Source organism: Theobroma umbraticum, unplaced genomic scaffold (genome assembly GCF_002168275.2).
Source record: "Theobroma umbraticum cultivar Fairchild unplaced genomic scaffold, ASM216827v3 scaffold_67.0, whole genome shotgun sequence".
Lineage (NCBI taxonomy): Eukaryota > Viridiplantae > Streptophyta > Magnoliopsida > Malvales > Malvaceae > Theobroma > Theobroma umbraticum.
Genome location: NW_018397262.1, coordinates 5,460,076 through 5,477,391, shown reverse-complemented (window position 1 = coordinate 5,477,391; position 17,316 = coordinate 5,460,076). Strand labels below are relative to the sequence as shown.

General features: G+C 32.5%; 2 protein-coding genes across 2 annotated transcripts; both read right to left on the bottom strand.

Moving 5' to 3' along the window:
* Positions 1-3,015: 3,015 nt before the first annotated feature.
* Positions 3,016-6,554, bottom strand: LOC110419224 (indole-3-acetic acid-amido synthetase GH3.17-like). The gene is given in 6 exon segments (XM_021432195.2): positions 3,016-3,549; positions 3,551-3,780; positions 3,987-4,405; positions 4,407-4,832; positions 5,938-6,039; positions 6,125-6,554. Coding segments are annotated over 6 exon segments (1,785 nt in total). The 5' UTR covers positions 6,406-6,554; the 3' UTR covers positions 3,016-3,222.
* Positions 6,555-10,884: 4,330 nt separating this feature from the next.
* LOC110419822 (indole-3-acetic acid-amido synthetase GH3.17-like) lies at positions 10,885-14,256 on the bottom strand. Its single transcript, XM_021432939.1, has 4 exons — positions 13,782-14,256; positions 13,587-13,688; positions 11,744-12,591; positions 10,885-11,536 (listed from the first exon to the last, which is right to left on the bottom strand). Exons 1-4 carry the CDS (start codon positions 14,060-14,062, stop codon positions 10,980-10,982), a joined length of 1,788 nt encoding a protein of 595 aa, XP_021288614.1. The 5' UTR covers positions 14,063-14,256; the 3' UTR covers positions 10,885-10,979.
* Positions 14,257-17,316: the final 3,060 nt, after the last annotated feature.

The following is a 17,316-nucleotide window of genomic DNA, read 5'->3' as shown; positions in this document are numbered from 1 at the left end:
TTGCTGGATAATGAAATTGCCTTCAATGAAGCCATGATTGAGGAAAGGGAACAACCGAACAAGGCACCAGAGAAGTAGAGGAGCGAATAGGACAAGTAAATGAAATGTTCAAGGACGTTGCTGTTCTTGTCCATGAGCAGTGTGTGGTCATTGATGACATTTCATCAAACATTGATTCTTCCCCTGCTGCAACAACCCAGGCTAGAGTGCAACTAGCCAAGGCTTCCATAAGTGCGAAATCCCGAACCTCATAGTGTTGGTGGGTGCTCATGCTGGTAATTTTTCTCCTTGTCCTTATCATTTAGTGTGCAAGGGCTTTACCAAGTAATGGCGTGCAATACAGGACGTAGTTATTCTGTTTCTCACGGTTGATGTAAATTTCAGGGTCCATTTTAATATAGTCGTGTAATAAAAGATGTGGTTTGTATTACTATGTCAATCAAAATACAAGAAAATGTGGTAACTTCATTCCTTCTTAATTTGTTTTGCTGTATTGGGAAACAGATGTTGGTTCTCTAATGGCTAAGGGGATGATCTGAAAATGGGTCAAGACCTAAGTGTACGTGAATTTGTCAAGCAACTGGATCAAGCTTGCAGGGAGGTTGGATTCTGCTAATGGTACTTTCACAATCGCTCGTCATGATCAGCAAGCAACTCATGCATGTGTATCCTATCCTGTTTTAATTTCTTCTTAATCGTCTGCTAGTTAACGATATCGGAACATGACGTCCAGGTTGTCATCCTGGACTATAAGATAACAAACATTTGCGTTAATATCAAACACTTTTATGTGCTCTTAGTTATCAAGGAATACGCTCCAAGATAACCATACTGTTTGTTTTAATGCTTCCTATTTTCTAATCATACAGTAATTAAAAAAATTATTTGTTATGAATTATATGCCATTAAATTTTTTTTATGTAAATTATTTTGGTTGAACACACGGATTGTGTGAAATGGTTAATGATATGAGTTTGTTACATATATAAGAGCCAATGTGAGCTCAGTCATTGTTTGTGGAATGAAATCACATCTATGCATTTGGTTATTGGATTCATGGCACTTGAAAGTGCTTTTGATAATATTGAATATAGGTGTGTTGGATGAGTGTAAGGCTTACTTGGGTTAAGGGAATGTGTCTTTTTAATTTTTGCATCGGTCATGGCTCTTGATTGGGTTGTGACATCTTTGGAGTGGATAGGGTGTTTTATCCTTCATGTACATCACTTACATGTGTTATTTAATTTGTGAAGTGTAACAAGTATAATTGACAATAATTTGAGAGACATTTTCAATCATTGAAATAAAATTTTAAATTCTAATGTTAAAAGAAAAATTTTAAATTCAAATAATTGGTAAAATTGACTTTAAGGTGAGTCTTTAAATAGATGTTATCTTTAATACTTATTTCGCTTTCACCATTTGGTATGTAAAAAGAAATAATGCAAATAGCTTTAAGGATACAATGAAGTTAATGCTTAACTTCCTCTTGCACTTAACGAGAGTAGATCGTTAGATACACTCGAGAGTTTGTAAAGTTGTTTGATCTTAAAATTTACTTTTTACAGCAAGTTAGATTATAAGGAATTTGAAATCTCTTGAAGTTGATGAAAACTTAAGTGTTTGTGTTATTAGAATACAATATTTTTCTTGCTCTTAATATTTCTACTTTTATTTTTGTGTTTATTTTGATATGTCAAAATGGTTGGTAAGAAGCCTTTTATATAAGCTTGTAAATGTTTTTTTATTTAAAAACACAACTTTTTCATTAAAGCACAATTTTATCTAAAAAGTATTTTTTTATTTGATCAAACATAATTTTTAGATAAAGTTATTGTTTTAAAAATCATTTTATAAAAAGATAACTATTCATTTCATAAATTATAACTTTTGAGTTATAGTTTAAAATAATAACTTTTCATGTTTAACATTTAAGTTATGATATTTTTTTAATATAACTCATAATTTTTCGATATAATTTTATTAAGAGATATGATCATTTACATACAAATTTATTTATAATTCAATAGATATATTATGTTATTTTATATATAATTTTTAAATTAAAATAATTTTTTATTATGTCATATAAATTTTAATTTAAAAATACATCATCACATTGTTGGTTAGAGACTCCAAAATCTCTAATACAGTTTAGTAACTCTCAAATATGATTAAGCAGACCCGCAACGGACGAAACGGTAGAAACTCAACTTTGATACTTTAGTTTCTTCTGGGTGTATCTTTACTGGATAATATCTGATTCCGACCTCATACGGTAATTATTAAAACTTTGAAAAGACCGATATGATTGAAGGAAGGAATCAGACAGCCGTGGCCCACGGCTTTGGACACATGGTAAGAGTCCAAATACACTGCCCATTTTTTGTTCATTTTGTGGAGTCACATCCTCCCGTCTTTTATAGCTTGCCACGTCGTAGTGATGATGGCACAACATAAACAAAGGGAAATTGAACACGTCGAGGTAATTCTCATACAGAGAAACCTTGTTTAATTGCAAGACCCTAGGAGCCCATAGGAATTTTATGTATTCCAAGCAAAAAAAACTCCAATTTCACAATGTTTTTTTCATTGTTATCTCACCATTATGGCCCGGTCCTAAATCCCAAACATAGCCTTCCTTTAAAGAGCCATGGATGGGTGTTTTAAAATAAAATAATGCAAACATTGCTCCCATGATCATAATAGAAAACAAGCCAGACTGATATTTGTGTTTAATTTGGAAGAAAAGTGAAAGGTATCAATGACGGAATGTGAAGGTTTAATGAAATATTTGATTTTGTTATTCAAATTCTGTAGGATGAAAGATAAAAAGAGTAGATAGAGGATAATTTGTGCCTAGTTTTCTTCCCCAATTCTAATACATATTTTCAAAATTTTCTGATGAAATGTTAAATAAATTCTTTTTTGGAAACAAATTATATAATAAATAAAATGTCGAGATAAAATTCACATCAAGATCTCATCCATAATATATTTGTTGAAATCACCTGATCTTAGTTTGTTAATAACAACTTAAATATGTTTTCGGGTCGAGAAAAGCAAATATGCTTAGACTCAAGAAGAAAACCAATTAGAATGCAAACTTTTATATAGGAATGGCTGATTGTACTAATAGAACAATAAAAGCTACTTCTTCTAGATAAGCATCCAAGAGGCTTTGGACCCTTCATACAGAGCATAGGAAAAGCATGCAACTAATCACAAGGGTGTTTTTGGGCTAAAAAACTTTCCTATCACTCTAGAATCTAAAATCTTTAAGGCTTCCTCAGATTTGATGCAGCTAGGTACCTTATATTGGCTCATAGAAGCTCCTTGTGAGACATAGTAATCCATTAGGGCATCAAAACTTCCTTGCTTTACCACCCTAATCTCCAAAGGTGCAATTTCATTTAGCTTCCTAGAGGTTCTATATGTAAAATTCAATGACTCTTCCATTCTAGAGCAACATTCTACCATTATCTTTGGATCAAGCTCTTTGTTATCATTATCTTCCTTTACCTTAAGCTCCCAAAATAAGACATAGCTAACCCGGAGTTGAAGACGTATTACCATAGCTAGTGTACCCTGTCAAGATGAAGCCAAGCGGATCAAGCAGAGCCTTTGCTTCTGTCACTGCCTTTAAGAGGTCTGCTTCACTTGTTTTATCTGCATCAATACTTAGGATAACATTTTCCCTCTCCACAAATCGGAATTGAGGTGTATTGTTGTGGAAACCAGTCACCATAAGAATATCTCCAACTCTATATCGATATAATCCTGGAAAAAAAGGGAAAATTAAATACAAGATTGGATCATTTTATGAAACTTTTATGTAGCTAGTAAGTATATTGTAGAATTAGTAGATGGCCTTTGATTAAGTAGATAATTGCTATTTCTGTTTTTACGCTACATAGAAAAAATTAGTAATATAAATGATCAGGGTATGTATGTATATGATTTAAATTTGAATAAGGAAATTGTACCTGTAAAAGTTGTCACTACTAGTACATAAAATTGACCAAGCTTCACATTTACAAGGTCTACGAGTTCAATATCTTCATTGTTCCTCTTCATTTCTATGGATTCCTGTTCAGACACACCATTAAATTGAACCTCTTGAGTCATTAACACAGGGTTTTTCTTCACCAGAAGAAATTCAAAGTAAGCCATATTGGGGAGGATGGTGTACGAGACATCAACAGGTTTGTCTAGAGGCTCTAAATTGATCCCACAAAAGGCTTCAGAACATGCATAAACGCTTGACACTAAAGGAAGCCCTCCACTATAGAAATCAAGTGCTGTAGTATATTGTCTCATAACGCCCGTAGTAACGGCACCAATATACTTTGCTTTTGGCCAAAGTTTTCTGATTATTCCTTCCCATGATCTACAACCACATGTTTTCTATTGAATCAGCCAACTCTGGATCAGGCTTCATGATCAATGACAGTGCATTTTTGCATCCTAAATCAGTGATCCGATCACTTAAGTAACCTGTTTTAATGTTTAAGCATAGCTCCTTCCAGTGATCTTCTATAAACTTGATAGCTCTTACCAATGTAGATGCAAAGATTGAGCCAATCCTTACAACCTCGTCCCGCTGTATTAAACCGACAAGTAATTGGCAGTACATGCTCTGGTTGATGTCTAAGCAAAGGATTGTCTCAATTGGGCTTGTGTAAAACATGGGCAGGATGTTTCTAAAGCCATTGTCCTTGAATATGCTTGTTGCGACAGTTCTAGCCTTGAGGCCTGAAGGGGTTTCGATCTCTGGTCTGACAAACATAAGTTCCATTCTTTTTCCAACTCGTTCCAAGTCACCAAAGTGCCTGTGGATGGATAAACTCAACTAATATTGTTAGTTTTTGAAATGTATACTGGTGTATAACTCTTGAAAGCTGATCTGAAGCCAACACTTATAACAATATTAAAATCTAACACTTCAAGAATACTTGAATTTCTAACAATTAAATGTTTGTGCAATGCAATCTTGCAAAATTAAATTAACTTACTAACACTTCTACTCGCTTTACATTAAGGTGCTGATATTAAGTTAATAAGGCACTGACATGGGAGTTAAACTTGCCAAAATCATGTTAACTATTTCATTTTAAACCTACTAAAACAACCCACTAGCACCTCACCCATTACTTGAAGTTCAACTTACAAATAATATAACTGTTCACATCTATTGGCACTAAAACTATCTAAAGATATAATATTTGAAAATTTTTTTAAATTATTTAAAATAATTTAAATAGGTTTTTATTATTTTATTACTAATTTGTGTGTTTTTATTTTAAGTCAAAAAAACTGTTATGATTAATGATTGACTTAAATTAAAATACCATTGGTCACATTATACTCATGTGATGTTACCGTGGTATGGTGACACATGTTATAATGAATGATAAAATGATATTGATGTGACATAATGATATAATTTTGTATTATTTTTTATTTTTTTTATCAACACTATATGAGTATAAAATTATAAATAATATTTTAACTAATGATAATTAGTAAACTGTTAATTATAAATTAATTAAAAAATATATATGAATTTAATTAATCGTAATAAAAATAAAAATTAAATTAAATTCTTTTGAATTATTGAGAAATTTTTTTCTTTCTTCGACATGAGGTAAAGTGAAGTCACCAACACTCAGTCCCTAAAATATATTGGATACTCTGATATGAAGTGTTTCTTTGTTTTCTTTTCATGCAGTCTCAAGGCTTGGATGGTTCTTTGAAAGAGCTCAAAGAGAGCATAAGAGACATAGGCACTAATCAATCACACTCGACTAAAAACATGAAGTGAGTTTTAAAATATTTATAAGATAATGATTATTTTATTAGAATTTGAATTAAACTAAGCCTCGGATATATATATATATATATAAACTGTAGCAAAATTGGGGCTCAGATTCTTACTTGTTCAGCACAGACCCTAACAGGGTATGAAATACTGCCCTTTTCTTTGAAATTTCAGCCGTGGCAGGTATTAACTTTGGCTGCCCTCCGCTAGTGCCAGAGCTGCAGGTCAAACAGGATTGACTAAGGAAGGAAGCAGGGCGAAAAATAAATAAAAAGAAAGAAAACAGAGGCAATAAATTCACACCTTCGATGGAACTCAATCACAGGTTCAGCTAAAAGGATTTCTGATGGTTCCCCGTTAGCAATCCTGCCAACGTAAGGCTTGATGTCTTCGTAAGTAACAACGGGAACATTGTCCTTGAAGAGTTGCTTGCCAGTTTGGCCGTTGAGGAAACCCTTCAGATATTCTGTTTCTGCATTTCGCTTTAGTATCTCTCCCAGTACCTGTTCTTGCACTTGATGAGCATTGATGGTCAGTTCCTCCATCATCTTCAGTCCATCAACTGCGTACTCATTTGTTGCCATCAGATAACAATAATTTTTAGCTGAAAATAATTAACTCAGATTGCTGCTTTAGAGAGGCCTAGCTCTTTTGGGGTGTATTTACTTGCTAAGCACACTAGCAGAAAGGATAGGATCAACTATTTGGAAAATGAAACCTGGCACAAGAAATCACATAGAAATGACCCACAACTTTAACGCTTTCGGGCACTTGTTAATGATGTAAAAGAAAAGAAATCGAGAAAAGTAATTGGTTGGTACACTTTCCAATAACTCTTTCTTTCAGCACAAGCTGGCATCTGCAATGGTGGCATTGTCGTTTAGGTACTAAATAAGAATAAATATATAATTAACAAAAACAAAATAGCAGGAACATTGTGACATTGAGATGTCAATAATTTTTTTCAGTCAAATATCTTGATCCTTTAATTAAAATTATATAAAACTTTATTAATTTTTAAAATAAATATTTCATTTTAAAATGAAAAACTCAATACTCTTTGAGAGAGTCTAATCGAGTCCCTTAAGAGAAGCACCGATGCTCCCTTTCCTTGAGAGCACCGATCTAATGCTCCCTTGCTTTGAAGAGCACCAATTGATGCTCTCCTCTCTTGAAAGTATCCATTAGTACTTTTTTTTTTAATTTTTTAAAAATATAATAATACTTTTTTAAATTAATAAAAAAATATTTTAATTTTTTATATTTTTTATTAACAACATTTATACTCTTGCGATAAAATTTTCATTTTAATGAACTTTTATATAATTTTAATTAAATTTATGAAAATTAAAATATTTTTATTTATTTATTTTAGCTAACATGTGATCTTAATTATTATAGCAAATGCCTTTCCCTTAATAAACAAATACATCTCCTAATTCACTTGGAAAACATGTACGCGTGATTAAACAAAATTTAAGCTTTGGCCAAAAAAAGAAAAAGCAAATCCTTATTGGAGTTATCTTCATGTCTTTTGTTGATAAAATGGTTTCTTGATGTTTCTTGTGGCATGCACTTTTTTTGAATTCATTTTGGCCTCATTCCCATATATAAATCAAACAAAATTGTATGTATCACTTGTTGCAAGGTCGGGAATTCAAAGTTGTGATTTCCTAAGCAAAAGCTTGCTAGAGCTAGTAGACAACTTAGGTGCAAATGCAGGAGAGATGCCAACTCAGTTAACAGTCAGAGAGTTCATAGTGTAGGAATGGAGAGAACCAAGAGGTTTATGGAGAGGTTGGTGTCGGTTTTTGCCAATAACATCCCGGAAAAGAGTGGACGGAAGCTGGTTGCAAAAGGTATTTGAAAGGCACGGTGACGCGAAGGATATCTTCCTTGCAAGTAAAGGAAGCTGGGCAGGGAAGAGATTCGGGTTTGTGAGATATGGAGAAGCCATGGAAGCAAGAAAGGCAGTGGCAGCGTTGGAGGGGTCATGGCTTCTAGATCAAAACATAGGGGTGAATTTACCAAAATATGGAGGAAGAGAAGAAAACCAGAACAAAACAACCAAGTGGTGGGAATATGGTAAGAAGGAACGTGGGAAAAAAACAGAAAGAAAGAAACATATGCGAAGGAGTTAATTATTAAAATCTTTAATTACGTGTTGTAACTGGCTTTGTCACATTGTTCAAAAGTATATTATAAAAAATAACTTAGTTTTAAAAAAAACCATGTCAAAAAAGTAAAGAAGGGAGAGGGAGAGGGTACTTTATGACAAATTTAAACATTGCGGCTAGGAGCTTGTGCAATTGTGTTGCTTGAATCATGGAGATCAAACATAATGGAAACTTAATGAGCTTTAACAGAAAGTTAATAGAACTTGATTATGTGCTGTGGAGATATAATTGATTGACAGTTGAAAAAGTGTAAATCATAAATTAAAAGTATATATCAAATACTATAAGTTATAAAAGAATGAGGGTTAATTAGTTTTTTACTTTTTCATCACAGATTTTATTAAAGTCTTACTTAATATTAATTTGTCCTGTTCATCAATTGAAGGTATCAGCTTTGGCTGTCCTTTTAAAGTTTTGAGTGCTGCATTAAAAATTATGGACTAATTATTAGGGGGAAGTAAGAAATCAAAAGAGCATCTGAATATTTAACAATAATAAGTCTATATACCCAGATCAAAGATTATGGTTAAAATTTTATTTTTTTAAATAAAAAAAAAACCAGAAACGAAAGGTAGAAAGAACAAATTTATCATTAATGGAACCCGGTGACAGATTTAATTAAAAAGATATCTGATAACTTTTCACTTACAATCTAATTGATGTAAAGGTTCGATATTTTGATAAGTAACAACGAAAATATTCTTTTTGAAGAGTTAGCTTATTACATTTGCTATTGAAGAAGCCCTTTAGATATTCTGTTCCTGGATTTCGATTATGTGGTCCACTAACTGTTCTTGTATGTAATAAGCATTGGTGGTAAAGGACTCCAAAATCTCTAATCCAGCTTGGTAACTCTATAATACCCTCGAGCCGACCGGCAATGGACGAAACGGTAAAAGCTCAACTTCGCTACTCTTAGTTCTTTTGGGTGTCTCTTTACTGGATAATGTCTAATTCTGATCTTATACGGCGGTTATTATAACTTTGAAAAGACTGATACGACTGGCGAAAGGAATGAACTAGCAGTGGCCCACAGCTTTGGACTTAGTCGGAAGAGTCCAATACACTGCCCATTTTCTATTCATTTTGTGGAGCACATCGTCCCAACTTTTACAGGTTGCCACGCAGTAGTGATAATGACACAACATAAACAAAGGGAAATTGAACACTTCGAGGCAATTCTCGTACAGAGAAACCTTGTTCAATTGCAAGAACCTAAAAGTACATAGTAATTTTATGAATTTAAAAAAAAAATTATAAACAATAAATTTTTTGATAAAAATATTTTAAAAATAATTATTAAAATAAATTTAATTATTTATAATCATATTTAACTATAATTTGATAAAAATACATTTAAAACTATTTTCAATAAATTAAATTATTTATTACAATTTCTCTCTATTTATATTTTTAATTTCTTTCTCTCCTTATCTCACTTTTTTTAATTTTATCGATTTCTTTCTTCGACATTTATTTATTATGCTCTTAATTTCTCTCTTCCGCGTTTTCAGATTTCTCTTTCTAATATTTTGAAGACATCAAACGATAGTTTTGATGTGCTTCAATAGATGGCTATTTGAAGAATTTGATTTTTAGGTATTTTGGATAAAACTAAATAGTAAAAATAATCACAGATGTTTGAAATAGCTTTTAATTGGATCAATTTAAGATCTAAACACCAATAAACTCAAAACTTTAAAATTTATAAACCTAAGTTTTCAAAGAAATTTTTTTTGATTTTTAATCAAAATAGGTGTTTTAGATAAGAAAATTTATATTTTGATTTATAAAAGCATGTTAGAAATACTTTAATCGGTGCCAAATTGTAAAAAAAAAAATAAAGAGAGTTGAGAGAATTTGAAGTTTTGGTTTGTAAGTAACAATAACAGTTTAGACATTAAAGTGTAACGAAATGTTTTTGAATATGACGTGTAACAATAATATTTTTTCAACACGACATGTAATAACAATATTTTTTTTTCAATATAGCATGTAATAACTTTTTTTAACCATGACGTATAATATGTTTTTGTACATAACGTTTAATAAAAGTATTTTTTTTGACGTGATGTGTAACAATTTAACCATGATGTATAATATATTTTTGTACATGACGTGTAATAACTTAACTATGACATATCAAATATTTTTGTACATAGCGTGTAACAGCCTAACCATGATGTGCAATATATTTTTGTACATGTTGTGTAATTTTATTAAAAGTAATTTTATTTAATTTAATTAAAAATAATTAAAATTATAAAAAACGTTATTTTTAAAAACATCTTATTTTTAAAATTATGTTTTAAACTACCGAAATAAAAAACTCCAATTTTACCATATTCTTTTCAACGTTATCTGACAATTATGGCCTAGTCCTACATCCCAAACATAGCCTTCCTTTAGAGAGCCAGGGATGGGTGTTTTAAAATAAAATAATGCACACACTGTTCCCATGGTCAAAGTAGATAACAAGCCAGATTGATAATTGTGTTTAATTTGGAAGAAAAGTGAAAGGTATTAATAACGGAATGTGAAGGTTTAATGAAATATTTGATTTTTTTGTTCAAATTCTGTAGGATCAAAGATAAAAAGTGTAGATAGAGGATGATTTGTGCTAAATTTTCTTCCCCAATTCTAACACATTTTAAAAATTTTCTGATGAAAATTTAAACAAATTTTTTTTGAAAATAAATTATATAATAAATAAAGTGTCAAGATAAAATTCACATTAAAATCTCATCCATAATATCTTTGTTGAAATCACCTGATCTTAATTTGTTAATAACAAATTAAATACGTTTTCGGGTCGAGAAAAACAAATATACTTAAATTCAAGAAGAAAACCAACTAGAATGCAAAGTTTTGTATTGGAATGGCTGATTGTACTAATAGAACAACAAAAGCTACTTCTTCTAGATAAGCATGCAAGAGGCTTTGGGCCCTTCATACAAAACATAGGAAAAGCATGTAACTAATCACAAGGGAGTTTTTGAGCTAAAAAACTTTCCTATTACTCTAGAATCTAAAATTTTTAAGGCTTCCTTAGATTTGATGCAGCTAGGTGACTTGTATTGGTTCAGAGAAGCTCCTTGTGAGACATAGTAATCCGTTAGGGCATCAAAAGTTCCTTGCTTTACCACCCTAATCTCCAAAGGTGCAATTGCATTTTGCTTCCTATAGATTTTATATGTATAATCCAATGATTCTTCCATTCTAGAGCAACATTCTACCATCATCTTTGGATCAAGCTCTTTGTTATCGTTATCTTCCTTTACCTTAAGCTCCCAAAATAAGACATAGTGACCTGGAGTAGAGGACATATCACCATAGCTAGTGTACCCTGTCAAGATGAAGCCAAGCGGATCAAGCAAAGTCTTTGCTTCTATCACTGCCTTCAAGAGGTCTGCTTCACTTGTTTTATCTGCGTCAATACTTAGAATAACATTTTCCCTCTCCACAAATTGGAATTGAGGTGTATTGTTGTGGAAACCAGTCACCATAAGAATATCTCCAACTCTATATCGATATAATCCTGGAAAAAACAAGGAAAATCAAATACAAGATTAGATCATTTTATGAAACTATTATGTATCAAGGAAGTATATTGTGGAAATAATAAATGGACTTTGATTAAATGGATAATTGCTATTTCTGTTTTGATGCTACGTAGAACAAATTAGTAGTATAAATGATTAAGGTATGTATGTGTATGATGTAAATTTGAAGAGGGAAATTGTACCTGTAAAAGTTGTCACAACTAGCACATAAAATTGACCAAGCTTCACATTTACAAGATCTACGGGTTCAACATCGTCATTGTTGCTCTTCGTTTCTATGGATTCCTGTTTAGGCACACTATTAAATTGAACCTCTTGAGTCATTAACACAGGGTCCTTCTTCACCGGAAGAAATTCAAAGTAAGCCATATTGGGGAGGAAGGTGTAAGAGACATCAGCAGGCTTGTCTAGAGGTTCTAAATTGATCCCACAAAAGGCTTCAGAACATGCATAAACGCTTGACACTAAAGGAAGCCCTCCACTATAGAAATCAAGTGCTGTAGTATATTGTCTCATAACGCCCGTAGTAACGGCACCAATATACTTTGCTTTTGGCCAAAGTTTTCTGATTATTCCTTCCCATGATCTACAACCACATATGTTTTCTATTGAATCAGCCAACTCTGGATCAGGCTTCATGATCAATGACAATGCATTTTTGCATCCCGAATCAGTGATCCAATGACTCAAGTAACCTGTTTTTATGTTTGAGCATAGCTCTTTCCAGTGATCTTCTATAAACTTAATAGCTCTTACCAATGTAGATGCAAAGATTGAGCCAATCCTTACAACGTCATCCCGCTGTATTAAACCAACAAGTAATTGGCAGTACATGCTCTGGTTGATGTCTAAGCAAAAGATTGTCTCAATTGGGCTTGTGTAAAGCACGGGCAGGATGTTTCTAAAGCCATTGTCCTTGAATACGCTTGTTGTAACAGATCTAGCCTTGAGGCCCGAAGGGGTTTCGATCTCTGGCTTGACAAACAAAAGTTCCATTCTTTTTCCAGCTCGGTTCAAGTCACCAAAGTGCCTGTGAATGGATAAACTCAACTAGTATTGTTAGTTTTTGGAATGTATATTCACGTATAACTCTTGAAAGCTGATCTGAAGCCAACACTTATAAGAATATTAAAATATAATACTTCAAGAATACTTGAATTTCTAACAATTAAATGTTTGTGCAATGCAATCTTGCAAAATTAAATTAACTTGCTAACACTTCTACTCGTTTTCCATTAAGGTGCTGATATTAAAAAAATCTAAAGATATAATACTTAAAAAAATTTTTAAATTATTCAAAAGAATTTAAATAGGTTTTTATTATTTTATTACTAGTTTGTGTGTTGAATCAAAAAAGCTATTATAATTAATGACTGATTTAAATTAAAATACCACTGGTCATATTACACTCATGTATTATTAACGTGACTTAATGACACATGTCATAATAAATGACAAAGTGATATTGATATGGTATAATGATACGATCATATATCATTTTTTCACTTTTCATATCAATGCTCGTGAATATAAAATTATATATGATATTTTAATTAATGATAATTAGTAAATCATTAATTATAAAAACTTATTTAATCAAAAAATAAAAATACATGAATCTAATTGAACATAATAGACAAATAAAAATTTAATTAAAATTTTTTGAATAATTGAGAAGTTTTTTTGAGTATTATGTCAAATCTTTAACTTTCCTTTTTCCTTTTTTCAACATGAGAGATTAAAGTGACCAACACTCAGTCCCTAAAATATCTTGGATACTGTGGTATGAAGTGCTTCCTTTCATGCAGTCTCAAGGCTTGGATGCATCTTTGAAAGAGCTTAAAGAGAGCATAAGACACATAGACACTAATCAATCACACTCGACTAAAAACATGAAGTGAGTTTTAAAATATTTACAAGATAATGATTATTTTATTAGAATTTGAATTAAACTAAGCCTCGTATATATATATATATATATATATATATATATAAACTGTAGCAAATTGGGGCTCAGATTCTTACTTGTTCAGCACAGACCCTAACAGGGTATGCACTACAGCCCTTTTCTTTGAAATTTCAGCCGTGGCAGGTATTAACTTTGGCTGCCCTCCGCTAGTGCCAGAGCTGCAGGTCCAACAGGATTGACTTAAGGAAGGAAGCAGGGCGAAAAATAAAATTAAAAAAAGAAAAAAGAAAACAGAGGCAATAAATTCACACCTTCGATGGAACTCAATCACAGGTTCAGCTAAAAGGATTTCTGATGGCTCCCCGTTAGCAATCCTGTCAACGTAAGGCTTGATGTCTTCGTAAGTAACAACGGGGACATTGTTTTTGAAGAGTTGCTTGCCAGTTTGGCCGTTGAGGAAACCCTTCAGATATTCTGTTTCTGCATTTCGCTCAAGTATCTCTCCCAGTACCTGTTCTTGTACTTGATGAGCATTGATGGTCAGTTCCTCCATCATCTTCAGTCCATCAGCTCCATACTCATTTGTTGCCATCGGATAACAATAATATTTAGCTGAAAATAATTAACTCAGATTGCTGCTGTAGAAAAGTCTAGCTCTTTTGGGGTGTATTTACTAGCGAAGCACACCAGCAGAAAGGATAGGATTAACTCTTTGGAAAATGAAACCTGGCACAAGAAATCAAAGAGAAATGACCCACAACATCAATGGTTTGGGACTCACATTGATAGAACATGTTTTCAAAGTTGTAAAAGAATAGAAAAAGAGAAAAGTAGAGAGTTGGTATACTTTTCCAATTTGAACTCTTTCTTTTAGTACAAATCAGCGGCTGCAATAGTGGTATTATGCTCTAGGCACTAAACAAGAATAAATATATAATTAACAGAAACAAAATGGTAGGAACATTATGACATTGAGATGTCAATAATATTTTTTTTCTCAACATGTGATCTTAATTATTATAGCAAACGCTGTTCCCTTAATAAACAAATACATCTCCTACGTCACCTGGAAAACATGTACGTGATTAAACAAAATTTAAGCTTTGGCCAAAAAAAATAAAAATAAAAAACAAAGAAAAATTAAATCTTTACTGGAGATATCTTCATGTCTCTTTTTGATAAAATGGTTACTTGATGTTTCTTGTGGCATGCACTTTTTTTTTTCTAAATTCATTTTGGCCTCATTCCCATATATACAAATCAAACAAAATTGTATGTATCACCTTTTGCAAGGCTGTGAAGAACCAACGGCTAACTCCGACTAAACTTAAAATAGCCATTAGACCTTTAAAGAGATGACTCAAATGATAGTCCTACCGCCGTTTAGTAAACCAAACAACCAAAATGACAAATCAAAGAGATGCTTTGGTGTTACAACATAACAGACTCGACAAAACGACACCATCACATGGCGTTTAGAGAAAAAAACCTAAATAGACCCAAAACTCCCCGTTTGACTCTCAAAATAGACTTTTTCCTCTTCAGACACCTGCTTCACTTATTTCAAACCTACCGCTCCTTCACTCTCTTCAAAAATTCTCCAAATTAATGATTAGTTTTCAACACACCCTTAAAATCATTTACTTGGGAAACTTTAAGTCTTGCTCTTAGCAACATAAACTTTTCTCTATTCAGTCTTTTGGTAAACACATTAACAAGTTGATCTTCAGTTAAGCAGTGTTGTAATTCAATTTCCTTCTCCTTTACAACTTCTCTCAGCACATGAAACTTAACCCTGATATGCTTAGTTATTCCATGCTACACAGAATTCCTAGCAATAGTAATAGTCGACATATAATCTACATAAATCAAAGTCCCTTTTTTCTGCTCAAAAACTAAGATCACACATCAACTTCCTTAGCCACACAACTTGATTTGAAGCAACTACTGCAGCTACATACTTAACTTTAGTTGAAGACTAAGCGACCACTTCTTGCTTCTTTGAGTTCCAACAAAATACACCTCTTCCAAAAGAAAAGCAATAACCTCTAGTACTCTTTGAATCATCATGAGAACTTGCCTAGTCACTATCCCTGAAAACAAATAGCTCACCACTTTCACTCCTTACATAGCTTAACCTAAAAGCGACTGAACACTTCACATACTGCAATATTCTTTTAAAGACAATAAAATGCTTCTTTGATGGATCCAACATAAACCTGGAAAGTAAACTTGTTGTAAACATAATGTCAGGCCTGGTGGCAAACAAATACAGCAGTGATCCTGCCATGCTCGTGTACAGTTTACCATCAGCTTTCTCAAGCTCATCACACTTACTCAACTTTCCTCTAACCACAAGTGGAATGTTTATAGCTTTGTAAGTATCCATATTGAATTTCTTAAGCAAATCCTTTGCATACTTAGTTTAAAGCAAAATCACCTGATCAGGAAGCTGCATTATCTCCATACCAAGAAAGTAAGACATAAATCCGAAGTCTATCATCTTGAAAACACTCATTATTTGATTCTTAAAATCAACCAAAGTAGCATTTTTAGGACTAGTTATAAGCATATCATCAACATACAGTGCAACAATAAGAACCACATTACCAAACATCTTCTTCACATAAGGTGTATGCTTATTTTGGCTTCTAACAAAGCCTTGATCTCTAATAGGCTCATCTATTATTTCATACCAGGCTCTAAGAGCTTGTTTTAATCTATATAAAGCTTTGATGAGTTTGCATACCTTATGTTCAACATCTTTCTTCACATAATCATTTGGCTGTTCAATAAAAATGTCATCTATTAGCAACCCATTCAAGATAGCAAATTTCACATAAAAATAATAAATTCTCCAATTCTCTTTAACAGATAAAGCTACCATCAGTATGATTGTATTGTGCGTGGCAATTGAAGCAAATGTCTCAAAGTAATCCACCCCATACACCTGAGCATATCCCTTCACCACCAATCAATCTTTATTCTTGTTTATGGTTCCATCAAGATTCAATTTAGTCTTGAAAATCCACTTCACACCAATGACATGCTGATCTTCTAGTCTGTCAACAACAGTCTAGATGTTCTTCTTTTTTATCATTTACATTTCTGCATCCATAGCAGATTGCCAATTCACATCAACTTCAACTTCACAGAAATTAGTAGGCTCACTTATTGAAACATTACATCTGCTGCATACATCCTGTAAAGACCTGGTACCTTTGACTGCTAGCCTTTCATCTTCAATATGAATCAACTCATCATAACTGTTATCAATTTGATCATTAAAACAAATTATAACACTATTGCGACCTTCAACATCATTTTTGTACTAGTTCCAATCTTTTTCTTCATCAAAAACCACATATTTACTTATAAATACTTTGTTTAACTCCATGTCATACACCCTATAACCTTTGACAACATCACTGTATTTAATGAGCATGGCAATAGTAGCTTTGACATCAAACTTGGTTCTTTTAACATTAGGAACCTTTGCATAACACATAGAACCAAATACCTTAGGATGTGAAATAAATGGTTTGTAACCAAACCATAGCTCAAATGGAGTTTATGATACACAACTTTAGTAAAGGTTTTATTCAAGATATAGTTGGCAGTATTGACACCTTCTACCCAAAATTCATATGCCCTATCTTTAAGAGAGTGCATTTTTGTGATTGGCGCTGCAGCTGCTGGAATTGGGGAATTGGCAGCGCTGGGAAATGAATGTTGCAGCACTGAAGTTTCTGGAATTGCTCCTACTTCCACTTTTCACTGAAGTTGGTGGTGGCAGTCTCTCAATTGTTTCAATTTTGGCCTTGTCCACCTCTAAGCCTTTGCTTG

Coding starts and splice junctions, on each gene's coding strand:
- LOC110419822 (XM_021432939.1), bottom strand. CDS start 14,062: ATGGCAACAAATGAGTATGGAGCTGATGGACTGAAGATGATGGAGGAA. Junction 13,689..13,781: donor GTGATTGAGTTCCATCGAAG/GTGTGAATTTAT, acceptor TTGGACCTGCAG/CTCTGGCACTAGCGGAGGGC. Junction 11,537..11,743: donor AGTTGTGACAACTTTTACAG/GTACAATTTCCC, acceptor TGTTTTTTCCAG/GATTATATCGATATAGAGTT.